The sequence below is a fragment of the Musca domestica genome, unplaced genomic scaffold (assembly GCF_030504385.1).
Source record: "Musca domestica strain aabys unplaced genomic scaffold, Musca_domestica.polishedcontigs.V.1.1 20, whole genome shotgun sequence".
Classification (NCBI taxonomy): Eukaryota; Metazoa; Arthropoda; class Insecta; order Diptera; family Muscidae; genus Musca; species Musca domestica.
In genome coordinates, this window is record NW_026712250.1 from 9155408 (window position 1) to 9169130 (window position 13723).

At 30.5% G+C, this 13723-nt stretch overlaps 2 protein-coding genes across 2 annotated transcripts; one reads left to right on the forward strand and one right to left on the reverse strand.

Moving 5' to 3' along the window:
• The first annotated feature begins 1169 nt into the window (after window positions 1–1169).
• On the forward strand, window positions 1170–6495 carry LOC109613649 (band 7 protein AGAP004871-like). The gene is made up of 6 exons (XM_059122533.1): window positions 1170–1173; window positions 2172–2370; window positions 2428–2796; window positions 5874–6039; window positions 6100–6220; window positions 6347–6495. The coding sequence occupies exons 1-6, from the start codon at window positions 1170–1172 to the stop codon at window positions 6478–6480; spliced, it is 993 nt and encodes a 330-aa protein (XP_058978516.1). The 3' UTR covers window positions 6481–6495.
• A 20-nt stretch (window positions 6496–6515) lies between these two features.
• Window positions 6516–12782, reverse strand: LOC105262168 (uncharacterized). Its single transcript, XM_011296440.3, has 2 exons — window positions 11450–12782; window positions 6516–7406 (listed from the first exon to the last, which is right to left on the reverse strand). The coding sequence occupies exons 1-2, from the start codon at window positions 12755–12757 to the stop codon at window positions 6939–6941; spliced, it is 1776 nt and encodes a 591-aa protein (XP_011294742.3). The 5' UTR covers window positions 12758–12782; the 3' UTR covers window positions 6516–6938.
• Between the last annotated feature and the right edge of the window lie 941 nt (window positions 12783–13723).

The following is a 13723-nucleotide window of genomic DNA, read 5'->3' on the forward strand; positions in this document are numbered from 1 at the left end:
TCGAAGGTGATTTTCTCAAAAACCATTAAACCTAGATAAATGGTTTGTTTTGAGATTTATGATGAAATTTTGTGTAGAATTTTTCTTGCTTTAACACTTTTTGCCTACAATGCAATTTTATGTTACTTTCAAGCATCAATACGAAAAAAGGTCAAGGACAAATTGATCCAAAAAAATAAGTAAATTTGTTTCATATATATTTTTTTATATACATTGGAAAAAGAGATTTATTTTCTTTGGTGACTTATGGTGAAATGTTGTATAGATTATTTCTTCCTTTGATACTTTATGCCTAAAATGAAATTTTATGTTACTTTCATGCGTCAACACGAAAAATGTCGAGGAAAATTTGATCCAAAAATGAGCAATTTTTTGTCACGTTTTTTCGCAACATTAATGGGTATATTTTCTCCATATACAATGGAAATGGGGATTTCTTTTCTCCGGTGACTTATAGTGAAATTTTGTGTAGAATATTTCTTCCTTTGACACTTTTTGATAAAAAACATAATTTTATGCTACTTTAATGCATATTCTCAGAAATGGTTGAGGAAGAATTGACCCAAAAAATTGGGAAATGTTTTCACGTTGATGCGTATATTTTCTTGATATACCATGTAAATAGACATTTCTTCTCTGAGGTGACTTGTAGTGAAATTTTGTGTAGAATATTTCTTCCTTTGACACTTTTTGCCTAAAATTAAATTTTATGCTTCTTATGCATAACCTCGAAAATATCGAGTAGGAATTGACCCAAAAATTGTGGAAATATTTTTACGTTTTTTCGGCAACGTTGATATGTGTATTTCTTTGATATACAATGGAAATAGATATTTCTTCTCTAAGATGACACATAGTAAAATTTTGTATAGAATATTTCTTCCTTTGACACTTTATGCCTAAAATGAAATTTTATGCTTCTTATGCATAACCTCAAAAAAGTCGAGGAAGAATTCACCCAAAAATGGTGGAAATTTTTTTTAGGTTTTTTGCATTTTGATGCGTATATTTTCTTGATGTACAATGGAAATAGAACATTTTTCTCTGAGGTGACTTATAGTGAAATTTTGTGTAGAACATTTCTTCTTTTGACAGTATTTGCCTAAAATTAAATTTTATGCGTCTTATGCATAACCTCAGAAAAAGTCGAGGAAGAATTCAACCAAAAAATGAGTAAATGTTTTCACATTTTTTTGGCACGTTGATGGGTATATTTTCTTGATATGCAATAGAAATAGACATTTCTTCTCTGAGGTGACTTATAGTGAAATTTTATGTAGAATATTTCTTCCTTTGTTACTTTTTGCCAAAAACATAATTTTATGCTACTTATATGCATAGCCTCACAAAAAGTCGAGAAAGAATTGACCAAAAAAAATGATGAAATGTTTTTACGTTTTTTCGGCAGGTTGATGCGTATATATCTTTGATATATAATGGAAATGGACATGTCTTCTCCAAGGTGACTTCTAGTGAAATTTTGTGTAGAATATTTCTTCCTTTGACACTTTTTGCCTAAAATTAAATTTTATGCTTCTTATAACCATAAACTCCAAAAAATCAAGTAAGAATTGACCCAAAAAATTTGGAAATATTTTTTACGTTTTTTTCGGCAAAATTGATGCTTATATTTCTTTGATATATAATGGAAATGGACATGTCTTCTCCAAGGTGACTTATAGTGAAATTTTGTGTAGAATATTTCATCCTTTGACACTTTTTACCTAAAATGCAATTTTATGTTACTTTTATGCATCAACACAAAAGGTTGAGGAAAATTTGATCCAAAAAAAGATGAAATATTTTTTAGGTTTTTATTTTTAAAATTGATGTGTATATTTTTTGATATACAGTGGAAGTGGGGATTTCTTTTCTCTTTTCAATACGATACGACAATATTTGTTTTTTTTAATTTGGCAATGTAAACTCAAATGAGTAAAAAGTTTTGAAAAGAAAAATTTGAATGTTTATCAAATTATTTGTTTCATTTTAAATCAAAATCATATAATCTATTTCTGGCCCAATAGATAGTGGTAAACTAAGCTGTGTATCACCATCTTTGGTATCATCCATCTTCCATTTACAAGGAGTAAAACCTGGAAATTTTTTCCGATATGAATCATGAAGTATTGCCGAATTCGCCAAAACCTCACATACGCTCCTGTAAGTAGGAAACTTCTCAGAAAGCAAGAAAAACTTTACTAATGTCTTCTTTTTTATAGCGGATACCACACCGATTCCTTCCGAAAATGCCATTGTATTTCTATCCTACATTTTGCTATACCTGACATTTCCCCTGTCCATATGGTTTTGTTTGCAATCGGTGGCCCATTTTCAAAGGATTGTCATCTTTCGTTTGGGAAGATTGAGGTAAGCGCTGAAATTGTACTACCCCTAATCGAAATTTGTAATTGCTTTGTTTTACAGAAAAGGTGGTGGTGTTCGTGGCCCCGGGCTGGTCTTCCTGTTGCCCTGCGTGGATGACTACATCAAAGTCGATTTGCGTACCCAGTCATTTGATGTTCCGCCCCAAGAAGTTTTGACCCGTGATTCGGTTACCATACAAGTGGATGCAGTGGTCTATTATAGCGTTCGCAATCCCTTGGATGCGGTCATACAAATCCGCAATGTCCATGAGTCGACAAAGCTTTTGGCCCAGACAACGCTACGTAACGTTGTGGGCACTAAGAATTTAATGGAATTACTGACGGCCAAGGAATCAATGTCACGTACAATTGGCATGATATTAGACGAGGCCACAGATCCATGGGGTGTTAAGGTGGAACGGGTGGAGATGTAAGTAGAAAACATATGGGTAATATAGCTTTTGGATGTTCCATTTTTTTGGTGAAAAACATAATTTTATGCTACTTTAATGCATAACCTCAGAAAAAGTCGAGGAAGAATTGCTCCAAAAAATGAGTCAATTTTTTCACGTTTTTTTTGTCAAAATTATTAGGTATTTTTTCTCGATATACAATGAAAATGGGGATTTCTTTTCTCCGGTGACTTATAGTGAAATTTTGTGTAGAATATTTCTTCCTTTGACACTTTCGGCCAAAAACATAATTTTATGCTCCTTTAATGCATAACCTCTGAAAAAGTCGAGGAAAAATTGACCCAAAAAATGAGAAATGTCTTTATGTTTTCGTCAAAATTGATGCGTATATTTTCATAATATACAATGTTAATAGACATTTTTTCTCTGAGGTGACTTATACTGAAATTTTGTGTAGAATATTTCTTCTTTTAACACTTTCCGATTAAAATTAAATTTTATGTTCTCATGCGTCAACAAGAAAAAAGTCGAGGAAGAATTGACCCAAAAAAAGGAGGAAATGTTTTCAGTTTTTTTTTGCACGTTGATGTGTATATTTTCTTGATATACAATGGAAATGGGGATTTCTGTTCTCCGGTGACTTATGGTGAAATTTTTCGTACAATATTTCTTCGTTTGACACTTTCTATCAAAAACTTAATTTTATGCTACTTTAATGCATAACCTAGAAAAAGCCGAGGAAGAATTGGCCCAAAAAATGAAGAAATATTTTCACAGTTTTTTTTGGGCAGGTTGATCCTTATATTTTCTTGATATACAATAGAAATTGACATTTCTTCTCTAAGGTGACTTATAGTCAAATTTTGTGTAGAATATTTCTTTCTTTGACACTTTTTGCCTAAATTGAAATTTTATGTTACTTTAATGCATAACCTCAGAAAAAGTCGGGAAAGAATTGACACAAAAATAGGAAATGCTTTCACTTTTTTTGGCATGTGGATGCGTATATTTTCTTGATATACAATGGGAATAGACATTTCTTCTCTGAGGTGACTTATAGTCAAATTTTGTGTAGAATATTTCTTCCTTTAACACTTTTCGACTAAAGTGAAATTTTATGTTACTTTCATGCGTCAACACGAAAAAGGTCGAGGAAATTTTGATCCAAAAATGAGTAATTTTTTCACGTTTTTTCGGCAACATTGATGCGTACATTTTCTCGATATACAATGGAAATGGGGATTTCTCTTCTCCAGTGACTTATGGTAAAATTTTGTGTAAAATATTTCTTTCTCTGACATTTTTTGCCTAAAATTAAATTTTATGTTACTTTAATGCATAACCTCAAAAAAATCGAGTAAGAATTGACCCAAAAAAGAGTAATTTTTTGTTACGTTTTTTCGGCAACATTGATGTGTATATTTCTTTGATATATAATGGAAATCGACATTTCCTCTCCAAGGTGACTTGTAGTGAAATTTTCTGTAGAATATTTCTTCCTTTGACACTTTTTATCAAAAACTTAATTTTATGCTACTTTAATACATAACCTCAAAAAAGTCGAGGAAGAATTGCTCCAAAAAATGAGTAAATTTTTTCACGTTTTTTTGTCAAAATTAATAGGTATTTTTTCTCTATATACAATGGAAATGGGGATTTCTTTTCTCCGGTGACTTATGGTGAAATTTTGCGTAGAATATTTCTTCCTCTGACATTTTTTGCCTAAAATGACATTTTATGTTATTTTCATGCATAACCTCAGAAAAAGTCGAGGAAGAATTGCTCCAAAAAATGAGTCAATTTTTTCGCGTTTTTTTTTGTCAAAATTGATGTGTATATTTTCGTGATATAGAATGGAAATTGGAATTTCCTTTCTCCGGTGACTTATAGTGAAATTTTGTGTAGAATATTTCTTCCTTTAACACTTTTTGCCTAAAATGAAATTTGAAGCTACTTTTATGCATTAACTCGAATCAAATATAAAAAAATTGATCAAAAATATTAGGAAATATTTCTATGTTTTCTTCGACAACATTAATGCATATATTTTCATGATACGCAATGAAAATAGAGACTTATTTCCGTTGATGACTTATAGTAAAATTTGATGGAGAACATTTTTGTCTTTGACATCATCCTCCTCAATTGATGCTTTGTAGGAGAAATTTGCATAAACTCACATAAGGTACGAGCTTTAACCCTAAAATGTGTTTTTAGTATATATGGATTTCTGGCGTTTAGATAAGCTTTAGGCTTTTAATGTCTTCTGGGACCATAGTAAAATTTCATGACAAATATATTTGTAAAATATTTTGACTTGCTACAATCACGTTTAAGGGGAGTTTTCAGCCATATTTTGAAATAAGGACCAAAAAAGATACCTTTGGTGGCTCCCTTGAGTGTTAAATAAGTCGACAAAACTGATCCTCGTATTGTTATCGGTAATATTGCCAAAGACACTATATACCTAAAATGCCAGGATTCCAAGGAATCTAAAATTCGGAAATTTCAAAAATTCTGAAAGATTTCAAGGGCGTTTAAAAAAATCTGCCTCTTTTTTTATTTTCTTTTGAAATTTTTTCTAATCTTCAATTTTTCAAAATTCCTCACCTGCCACTGTCTGATCCGTTAATTTGCAATTTTCCAGCAAGGATGTGCGCCTTCCCGTTGCCATGCAAAGGGCCATGGCTGCTGAGGCAGAGGCCTTGCGTGAGGCCAAGGCAAAAATTGTGGCTGCCGAGGGGGAGTTAAGTGCCTCGAGGGCCTTAAAAGAGGCCTCGGATGTAATGTCTTCCAATCCCATAACATTACAGGTATGGGTATATTTAGAGTTGCCATTATTCCTACTTCTGACCTACTGCTCTTCTTCTCTACTCCCTCCCTCCCTCCCCATCATTTTTTCAGTTACGTTATTTGCAAACTTTATCGAATATTTCAAGTGAACGAAATTCCACCATTATATTTCCATTTCCCATTGATTTGTTGTCGGTGGCGGGAGCCAACAATACAACAGCAACAACAACAACAACATTATGAACAATTTTTTTGTCCCACCAATATCAGCCCTCGAATTTTCGCCCCCCCTTTTTTGCAGTAAACAAATCCAGTTGCCCCGTGGCATGCAGAGAGCCATGGCCACGGAACGGGAAGCGGAACGTGAGGCCCAGGCAAAAATTGTGGCAGCCAATGGAGAACTGGAAGCCTCCCACAATCTTAGGGAAGCCTCCGATGTCATGCGTGGAAATCCCATGGCTTTGCAGGTAGGTTCCGATTTCAAATGATTAGAAGGGGCTGAAGGATCAATTTTCGAATCCTTGCAGCTGAGGTATTTGCAAACTTTGAACACCATTTCCAATGAGTACAACCATACGATCATATTTCCATTTCCCGTGGATGCGTTGAAAAGGATTTTGGGAAAATATCGGACCGTTGCTTTGGAGGGTAAGTTTGGTAACTAAAAATATGGAATGAAGGTCCTCCGTAGAGTTTCAGAAAATCTGTAAAGAAAAAATATTAAAAAAAATCCACGTCGGTTGCTACTTGAGATTTTTCTTTTATTTTTTTCAGACTACAAAGGATTGCTTTCGATTTATATGAAATTGAAAATTACACAGGGCATCACAAAAAACATTTACGGCGAAAATCCAGCAGATTATGAAAGTAGAGCCAAAAAAAAGAAGACATGTGTATTGGTGTTTTAAAAATTTATATCGGAATGTAAAAAAAAGGGGGAAAGTTCCCTCCTATTACACACTTTTGAAAATTTTCGGATTCGGAAGATTTCTCGGAGTGCGGGCACTTTAGGTATATAAAGTCGTTGGCAATGTTGCAGATAAAAATACGAGGATTATTTTTGTGGAAACTTTTAACCCTCAAGCGAGTCAAGAAAGGGGTCTTTTTGGTCCTTTTTTTAATATAGGTTAAAAAAACTCCCTTAATGTAGGTCTTAGAAAGTCACACGTGTCGCCTTTTTGAAACTCTACTTTCATAATTTTCTAGATTTTTTCCGCAATTATTGAAAATTTGAATTTTTTGGCACAGTGTTATCATCAAATTTTTTTAGGTTAGAATTAATATTTTTTCTTCCCCCGCATCGGGCGACGGAAGAATTCACAGTTTTGGCTGCATTATTTTCCCCATTTCTAGTGCTCCATCCCCCCTATGCCTCCACCTCATCCAGCACATCGGCATTGAGTTTCACCAGCAGCATATTGGCCATGGCTCTCTTGGGCAGGCGGGCCTTCTCCTTCGTCAAATATGTGGTCAGAGCACTGCATGTCCTCTTCACCGTCACCGACTGACCTATGCCAACGGCCAGCACGACTTTCATCAGGATATGTATTTCAGGGTCTTTAATTTGCATTTGCTGCCAATATTCCAAAATATTCGAAGAGTAGGGTAAACGAGGTGCACTTGCCAATTTTTCTAATTTTTGTCGGATGTTGAGACGGATTTCTTCAACAGTTGAATTTCTGGCTATCTGTGGTATTTCGGCTTCCAATATATTATAGGGATCTTCTTGGCGCCCAATTAATTTGGCATTATTTTGACTGTCATAATCATCGGAAATAAGTCTGGTATCGAATTCCAGAGTTTTCATCAGGTCTTGTATGGTCATGATGTGATCCTGAAAGAAAAAAAATGAGTATTCCAATGAGAAAATATTTAAAAAAAAAAATTATAAAAAAAAAACTTTTTTTATTTTTGAAAAAAAATTGTTTAAAAAAAATCTTTTTTTTTGGAAAATATTAAAAAAAAGCAAATTTTTTTGAAGAAAAATATTTAAAAATCCTTTTTGTATTTTTGTGGATTTTTTTAAATCCACGTTTTTTATTCCTATATTCTTTTGGAATTATTTTTTATAAAATTCACGTTTTATATTTTTTTTTGGAATTATTTTTTAAAAAATCCAAGTCCTTTGCTGTTCAAAAAATATTTTTTTAAAATATCCACGTCCTTTGCTGTTCAAAAAATATTTTTTTTTAAAAATCCACGTCTTTTGCTGTTCAAAAAATATTTTTTTAAAAATCCACGTCCTTTGCTTTTCAAAAAATATTTTTTAAAAAATACAAGTCTTTTGTGTTCAAAAAATATTTTTTAAAAAATCCACGTCTTTTTCATAAAATGTTTTTAAAAAATCCACGTCTTTTGCTGTTCAAAAATATTTTTTATAAAATCCACGGCTTCTATTTTTTGCAAAATATTTTTTTAAAAAATCCACTTTATCTATTTTTTGGAAAAAATATTTTTTAAAAAGTCTGCGTATTCTATTTTTTGAAAAAAATATTTTTTAAGAAGTCTGCGTATTCTATTTTTTGGAAAAAAATATTTTTTAAAAAGTCCGCGTATTCTATTTTTTGAAAAAAAAAAAATATTTTTTAAAAAATCCACGTTTTCTATTTTTTTTTGGAAAAGATATTTTTTAAAAAGTCCGCATGTTCTATTTTTTGAAAAAAAAAAAATATTTTTTAAAAAATCCACGTTTTCTATTTTTTTGAAAAAATATTTTTTAAAAAATCCGCGAATTCTATTTTTTGGAAAAATTATTTTTTAAACAATCCACGTTTTCTATTTTTTGGAAAAAATATTTTTTAAAAAATCCACGTTTTCTATTTTTTGAAAAAAAAAAATATTTTTTTAAAAATCCACGTCTTCTATTTTTTGGAAAAAATATTTTAAAAAAAAATCCACGTTTTCTATTTTTTGGAAAAAATATTTTTTTAAAAAATCCGCGTATTCTATTTTTTGGAAAAAATTATTTTTTTAAAATCCACGTTTTCTATTTAAAAAAAAAATTAAAAATCCAAGTCTTCTATTTTTTTGGAAAACATATTTTTTAAAAAATCCACAACATTTGCGGTTCAAAAAATATTTTTAAAAAATCCACGACATTTGCTGTTCAAAAAATTTTTTTAAAAAATCCACGACATTTGCTGTTCAAAAAATATTTTTAAAAAATCCACGACATTTGCTGTTCAAAAAATATTTTTTTTTTTTTAAAATCCACGTCTTTTGCTGTTCAAAAAATATTTTTTTTTTAAAAATCCATGTCCATTGTTGTTCAAAAAATATATTTTTTTAAAAAATCCACATTTTTTGCTGTTCAAAAAATATTTTTTAAAAAATCCACGTCTTTTGCTGTTGAAAAAATATTTTTTAAAAAATCCACGTCTTTTGCTGTTGAAAAAATATTTTTTTAAAAAATCCACGTCTTTTGCTGTTGAAAAAATATTTTTTAAAAAATCCACGTCTTTTGCTGTTCAAAAAAATATTTTTTAAAAAATCCACGTTCACGTCTTTTGCTGTTCAAAAAAATATTTTTTAAAAAATCCACGTTCACGTCTTTTGCTGTTCAAAAAATATTTTTTAAAAAATCCACGTTCACGTCTTTTGCTGTTCAAAAAATATATTTTTTTAAAAAATCCACGTCTTTTGCTATTGAAAAAATATTTTTTTTCAAAAAATCCACGTTTTTGCTGTTGAAAAAATATTTTTTTTTAAAATCCACGTCTTTTGCTGTTCAAAAAATATTTTTTAAAAAATCCAGGCCACGTCCTTTGCTGTTCAAAAAATATTTTTTTTAAAAAATCCAAGCCACGTCCTTTGCTGTTCAAAAAATATTTTTTAAAAAATCCACGTCTTTTGCTGTTCAAAAAATATTTTTTAAAAATTAACCAAAATTCCATTTTTTTAAAAGAAATCCACGTCTTTTGCTATTCAAAAATTATATTTTTTAAAATATCCACCAAAATTCCATTTTTTTTAAATTCACGTCTTTTGCTGTTAAAAAAATATTTTTTAAAACATCCACGTCTATTGCTGTTCAATAATATATTTTTTAAAAAATCCACGCTGTTCAAAAAATATATTTTTTAAAAAATCCACGCTGTTCAAAAAATATATTTTTTAAAAAATCCACGTCTTTTGCTGTGAAAAAATATTTTTTAAAAAATCCAAAAAATATTTTTTAAAAATTCCACGTCTTTTGCTGTTCAAAAAATATTTTTAAAAAAACCCACGTTTTCTACTGTTCAAAAAATATTTTTTAATAAATTCAAAAAATATTTTTAAAAAAACCCACGTTTTCTACTGTTCAAAAAATATTTTTTAATAAATTCAAAAAATATTTTTTAAAAATTCCACGTCTTTTGCTGTGAAAAAATATTTTTTAAAAAATCCAAAAAATATTTTTTAAAAATCCCACGTCTTTTGCTGTTGAAAAAATATTTTTTTAACAAAATCCACGTCTTTTGCTGTTCACAAAATATTTTTTTAACAAAATCCACGTCTTTTGCTGTTCACAAAATATTTTTTAAAAAATCCACGTCTTCTACTGTTCAAAAAATATTTTTTAAAAAATTCACGTCTTTTGCTGCACAAAAAATATTTTTTTTAAAAAATCCACGTCGTTTGCTGTTCAAAAAATATTTTTTTTTAAAAATCCACGTCCTTTGCTGTTCAACAAATATTTTTTTTAAAAATCCACGACATTTGCTGTTCAAAAAATATTTTTTTTAAAAAATCCACGTCTTTTGCTGTTCAAAAAATATTTTTTTAAAAAATCCACGTCTTTTGCTCTTGAAAAAATATATTTTTTTAAAAGATCCACGTCTTTTGCTCTTCAAAAAAATATTTTTTTAAAATTCCACGTCTTTTGCTGAACAATTTTTTTTAAAAAATCCACGTCTTTTGCTGTTCAAAAATATTTTTTATAAAATCCACGTCTTCTATTTTTTGCAAAATATTTTTTTAAAAAATCCACTTTTTCTATTTTTTGGAAAAAATATTTTTTAAAAAGTCTGCGTATTCTATTTTTTGAAAAAAATATTTTTTAAAAAGTCTGATTTCAAGTGGTCACAAGGGTGGGTTTTTAAAAAAACCCACGTTCTCTACTGTTCAAAAAATATATTTTTTAAAAAATCCACGTCTTTTGCTGTGAAAAAATATTTTTTAAAAAATCCAAAAAATATTTTTTAAAAATTCCACGTCTTTTGCTGTTCAAAAAATATTTTTAAAAAAACCCACGTTTTCTACTGTTCAAAAAATATTTTTTAATAAATTCAAAAAATATTTTTTAAAAATTCCACGTCTTTTGCTGTGAAAAAATATTTTTTAAAAAATCCAAAAAATATTTTTTAAAAATCCCACGTCTGTTGCTGTTGAAAAAATATTTTTTTAACAAAATCCACGTCTTTTGCTGTTCACAAAATATTTTTTAAAAATCCACGTCTTTTGCTGTTCAAAAAATATTTTAAAAAAAACCCACGTTTTCTACTGTTCAAAAAATATTTTTTAATAAATTCAAAAAATATTTTTTAAAAATTCCACATCTTTTGCTGTGAAAAAATATTTTTTAAAAAATCCAAAAAATATTTTTTAAAAATCCCACGTCTGTTGCTGTTGAAAAAATATTTTTTTAACAAAATCCACGTCTTTTGCTGTTCACAAAATATTTTTTAAAAATCCACGTCTTTTGCTGTTCAAAAAATATTTTTTAAAAAATCCACGTCTTTTGCTGTTCAAAAAATATTTTTTTAAAAAATCCACGTCTGTTGCTGTTGAAAATATATTTTTTAAAACATCCACGTCTTTTGCTGTTCAAAAAATATTTTTTTTAAATCTGTTGCTACTTTGGTTTTCTTCTGAAATTTTTTTTGTTTCAAAACTCACCACTGCCTGTTTCCTCCTCTCCTCACTGAAATATGGTGAATCCAAATGATTGAATCTTGGATCGAAATACAGTGCCGCATTAAATGCCTCATTATCCAGCAGGTTCTGTTTGACCTCCAGCACGGCCTCCAAAAGATGCATGGCATATTCATTGTCGGACATTTGTTTCAGTCTTGCCTCACACACCAACCAGTCGCGATAGAAGTCACCCACAATATACTGCTGCTGATGCTGCATCAGTTCCAACCACTCCTCCAGTGGCTGGTGAGTTTCCATGAAGAGCCCCAACCAATCCATTTTGCCACGATATTCGGTAACAATTTCGCTGTTTTCAATGAAATCCTTTAGAGATGCCACCATATCAAAGGTGGACTGCCAACGGCTGTCCGAATCCAGGCTGGGCACAAAGTTGTGATTTATGTCCTGTTGACGTATCTGCTGGATGGTGTGGCGACACTCGTTGAGATCACTTTCGATGGAGGTGAAAAATAATCGAGCCGCCAATTCGATAATGTAGGACCCTGAATAGACCACCGAAAGTAGGGGTTTTTCTAATGAATCCTCCATTTCTGCAAGGTACTCACTGCTCATCTCCTCCAGATCTTGCTGCAAAAGTTGTAAGGCTTTTAGAGCCTTGCCACGGCCATCACAGGTTAGGGCATATAATTGCCGGACATCAATTTCGTATTCCTTTAAGGATTTCAACAGTTCTTCCTTCATGAATTTCGGATTCCAACGTTGGCCTTTTTTCAACTCCACCGCACCAATACTGTGGCATATCAATTTATAGTTCTCCATAAATTGAACATGCAGGCCCATTACATTTCGACCTTGGCGACCAACCATGTCGACTTTGAGGCTCAGGAATTTTTTATGGAATTTCCCACGCAAATGAGACTTGACACGTAGTGACCAAAAGTCCAGGCCATCCAGGATATTTTCACTAGTCAACTGCAGAGAATACTCCTGCTGATAGGGTGCAATGAGTTTCTTGAAATACCGCTCATCATCCAATATCCTTAGGGGCAGATTTTTCACGGCAATCAAGCCCACACAACATTTTACGAATCCATTTTTAGTTAATCTGAAAACATTGTCATCCTTGGGCCGAGTCAGGGTATTTATGTGGACCTTGGCCGTTGGCAGATAGTCGCGGGTAAATTTGATATTATGCATGGTCTCATAGTGCCGCTTTATATTACCGATAACCAGACCGCACAGTTCCCGGCGACACAGCAGACATGTGGACTTATTGGTGTCCTTGTTGTAACTTACATAGTTTTCCTTTTTGAACAGAACCGGACGCATAGCTGGGCTCGAAAGTTTTCAGTTGGGCGCCGTTTAACAACTGAAACATCCCCCGGCAGTTGGTGAGGATTTCAAGGCAAATAATTCGCAATAAATTTAAGGGAAACTCACTCAATGACATTTGACTCAATTGAGCGAGCGAACTCAGATGAAGGGAGCATAAATGTTGGCCAATCAAATAATCGGGAATTTATTGCGTGTGGAAAAAAATAAGACAGCCGGATTTAGGCTCCGCCTTTTTTCTAAAGAAACTTGAATAAAACGTGATTTGAAAGATCCGAATAACTTTATTTAGTTTTAAATGGGTTTTAAAGTGGCAACCGATGTGAACTTTAAAAAAAAATTTTAAAAAAAAAAATTAAAAAAAAATTAAAAAAAATTAAAAATATATTTTGGGAAGAAATAACCGACGCAGATTTTTTTAAAATATTTTTTTACAAAAATAAGAGGCGTGGATTTAAAAAAATATATTTTGGCAAAAAATAACAGACGTGGATTTTTTAAAATTATTTTTTGAAATAAAGTGGATTTTTTTCAAATACATTTTTCAAAAAATTAAAAGACGTGGATTATTTAAAAAACACGTGGTTCTTTAAAAATATATTGTTCAATAAAAAAATAAAACACGTGGATTTAAAAAAATATATATTTTGGGAAGATATAACAGACGTGGATTAAAAAATATATATTTTGGGAAGAATTAACGGACGAGAATTTTATAAAAAAATATTTTCGGAAGAAATTATCGACACAATAATTTTTTTTAAAAAAATATTTTTTTTAAAAATTATTTTTTTAACAAAAATAAAAGACGTGGACTTTTTAAAAAATTATTTTGGGAAAAAACCGACGCAGATTTTTTTTTAAAAATTATTTCTCCACAAACATAAATGACGTGGATATTTAAAAAAATAAATAAAATAATACATAAAAAAAATAAAACACGTGGATTTTTTTAAAAAAAAA

Bases quoted from the DNA above. Each gene is read 5' to 3' on its own strand.
- LOC109613649 (XM_059122533.1), top strand. The intron at 2,797-5,873 runs GTAAGTAGAAAA...CCTTTTTTGCAG, and splicing joins AAGGTGGAACGGGTGGAGAT to TAAACAAATCCAGTTGCCCC. The intron at 6,221-6,346 runs GTAAGTTTGGTA...TATTTTTTTCAG, and splicing joins TCGGACCGTTGCTTTGGAGG to ACTACAAAGGATTGCTTTCG.
- LOC105262168 (XM_011296440.3), bottom strand. From the start codon at position 12,757: ATGCGTCCGGTTCTGTTCAAAAAGGAAAACTATGTAAGTTACAACAAG. The intron at 7,407-11,449 runs GTGAGTTTTGAA...TTTTTCTTTCAG, and splicing joins AGAGGAGGAAACAGGCAGTG to GATCACATCATGACCATACA.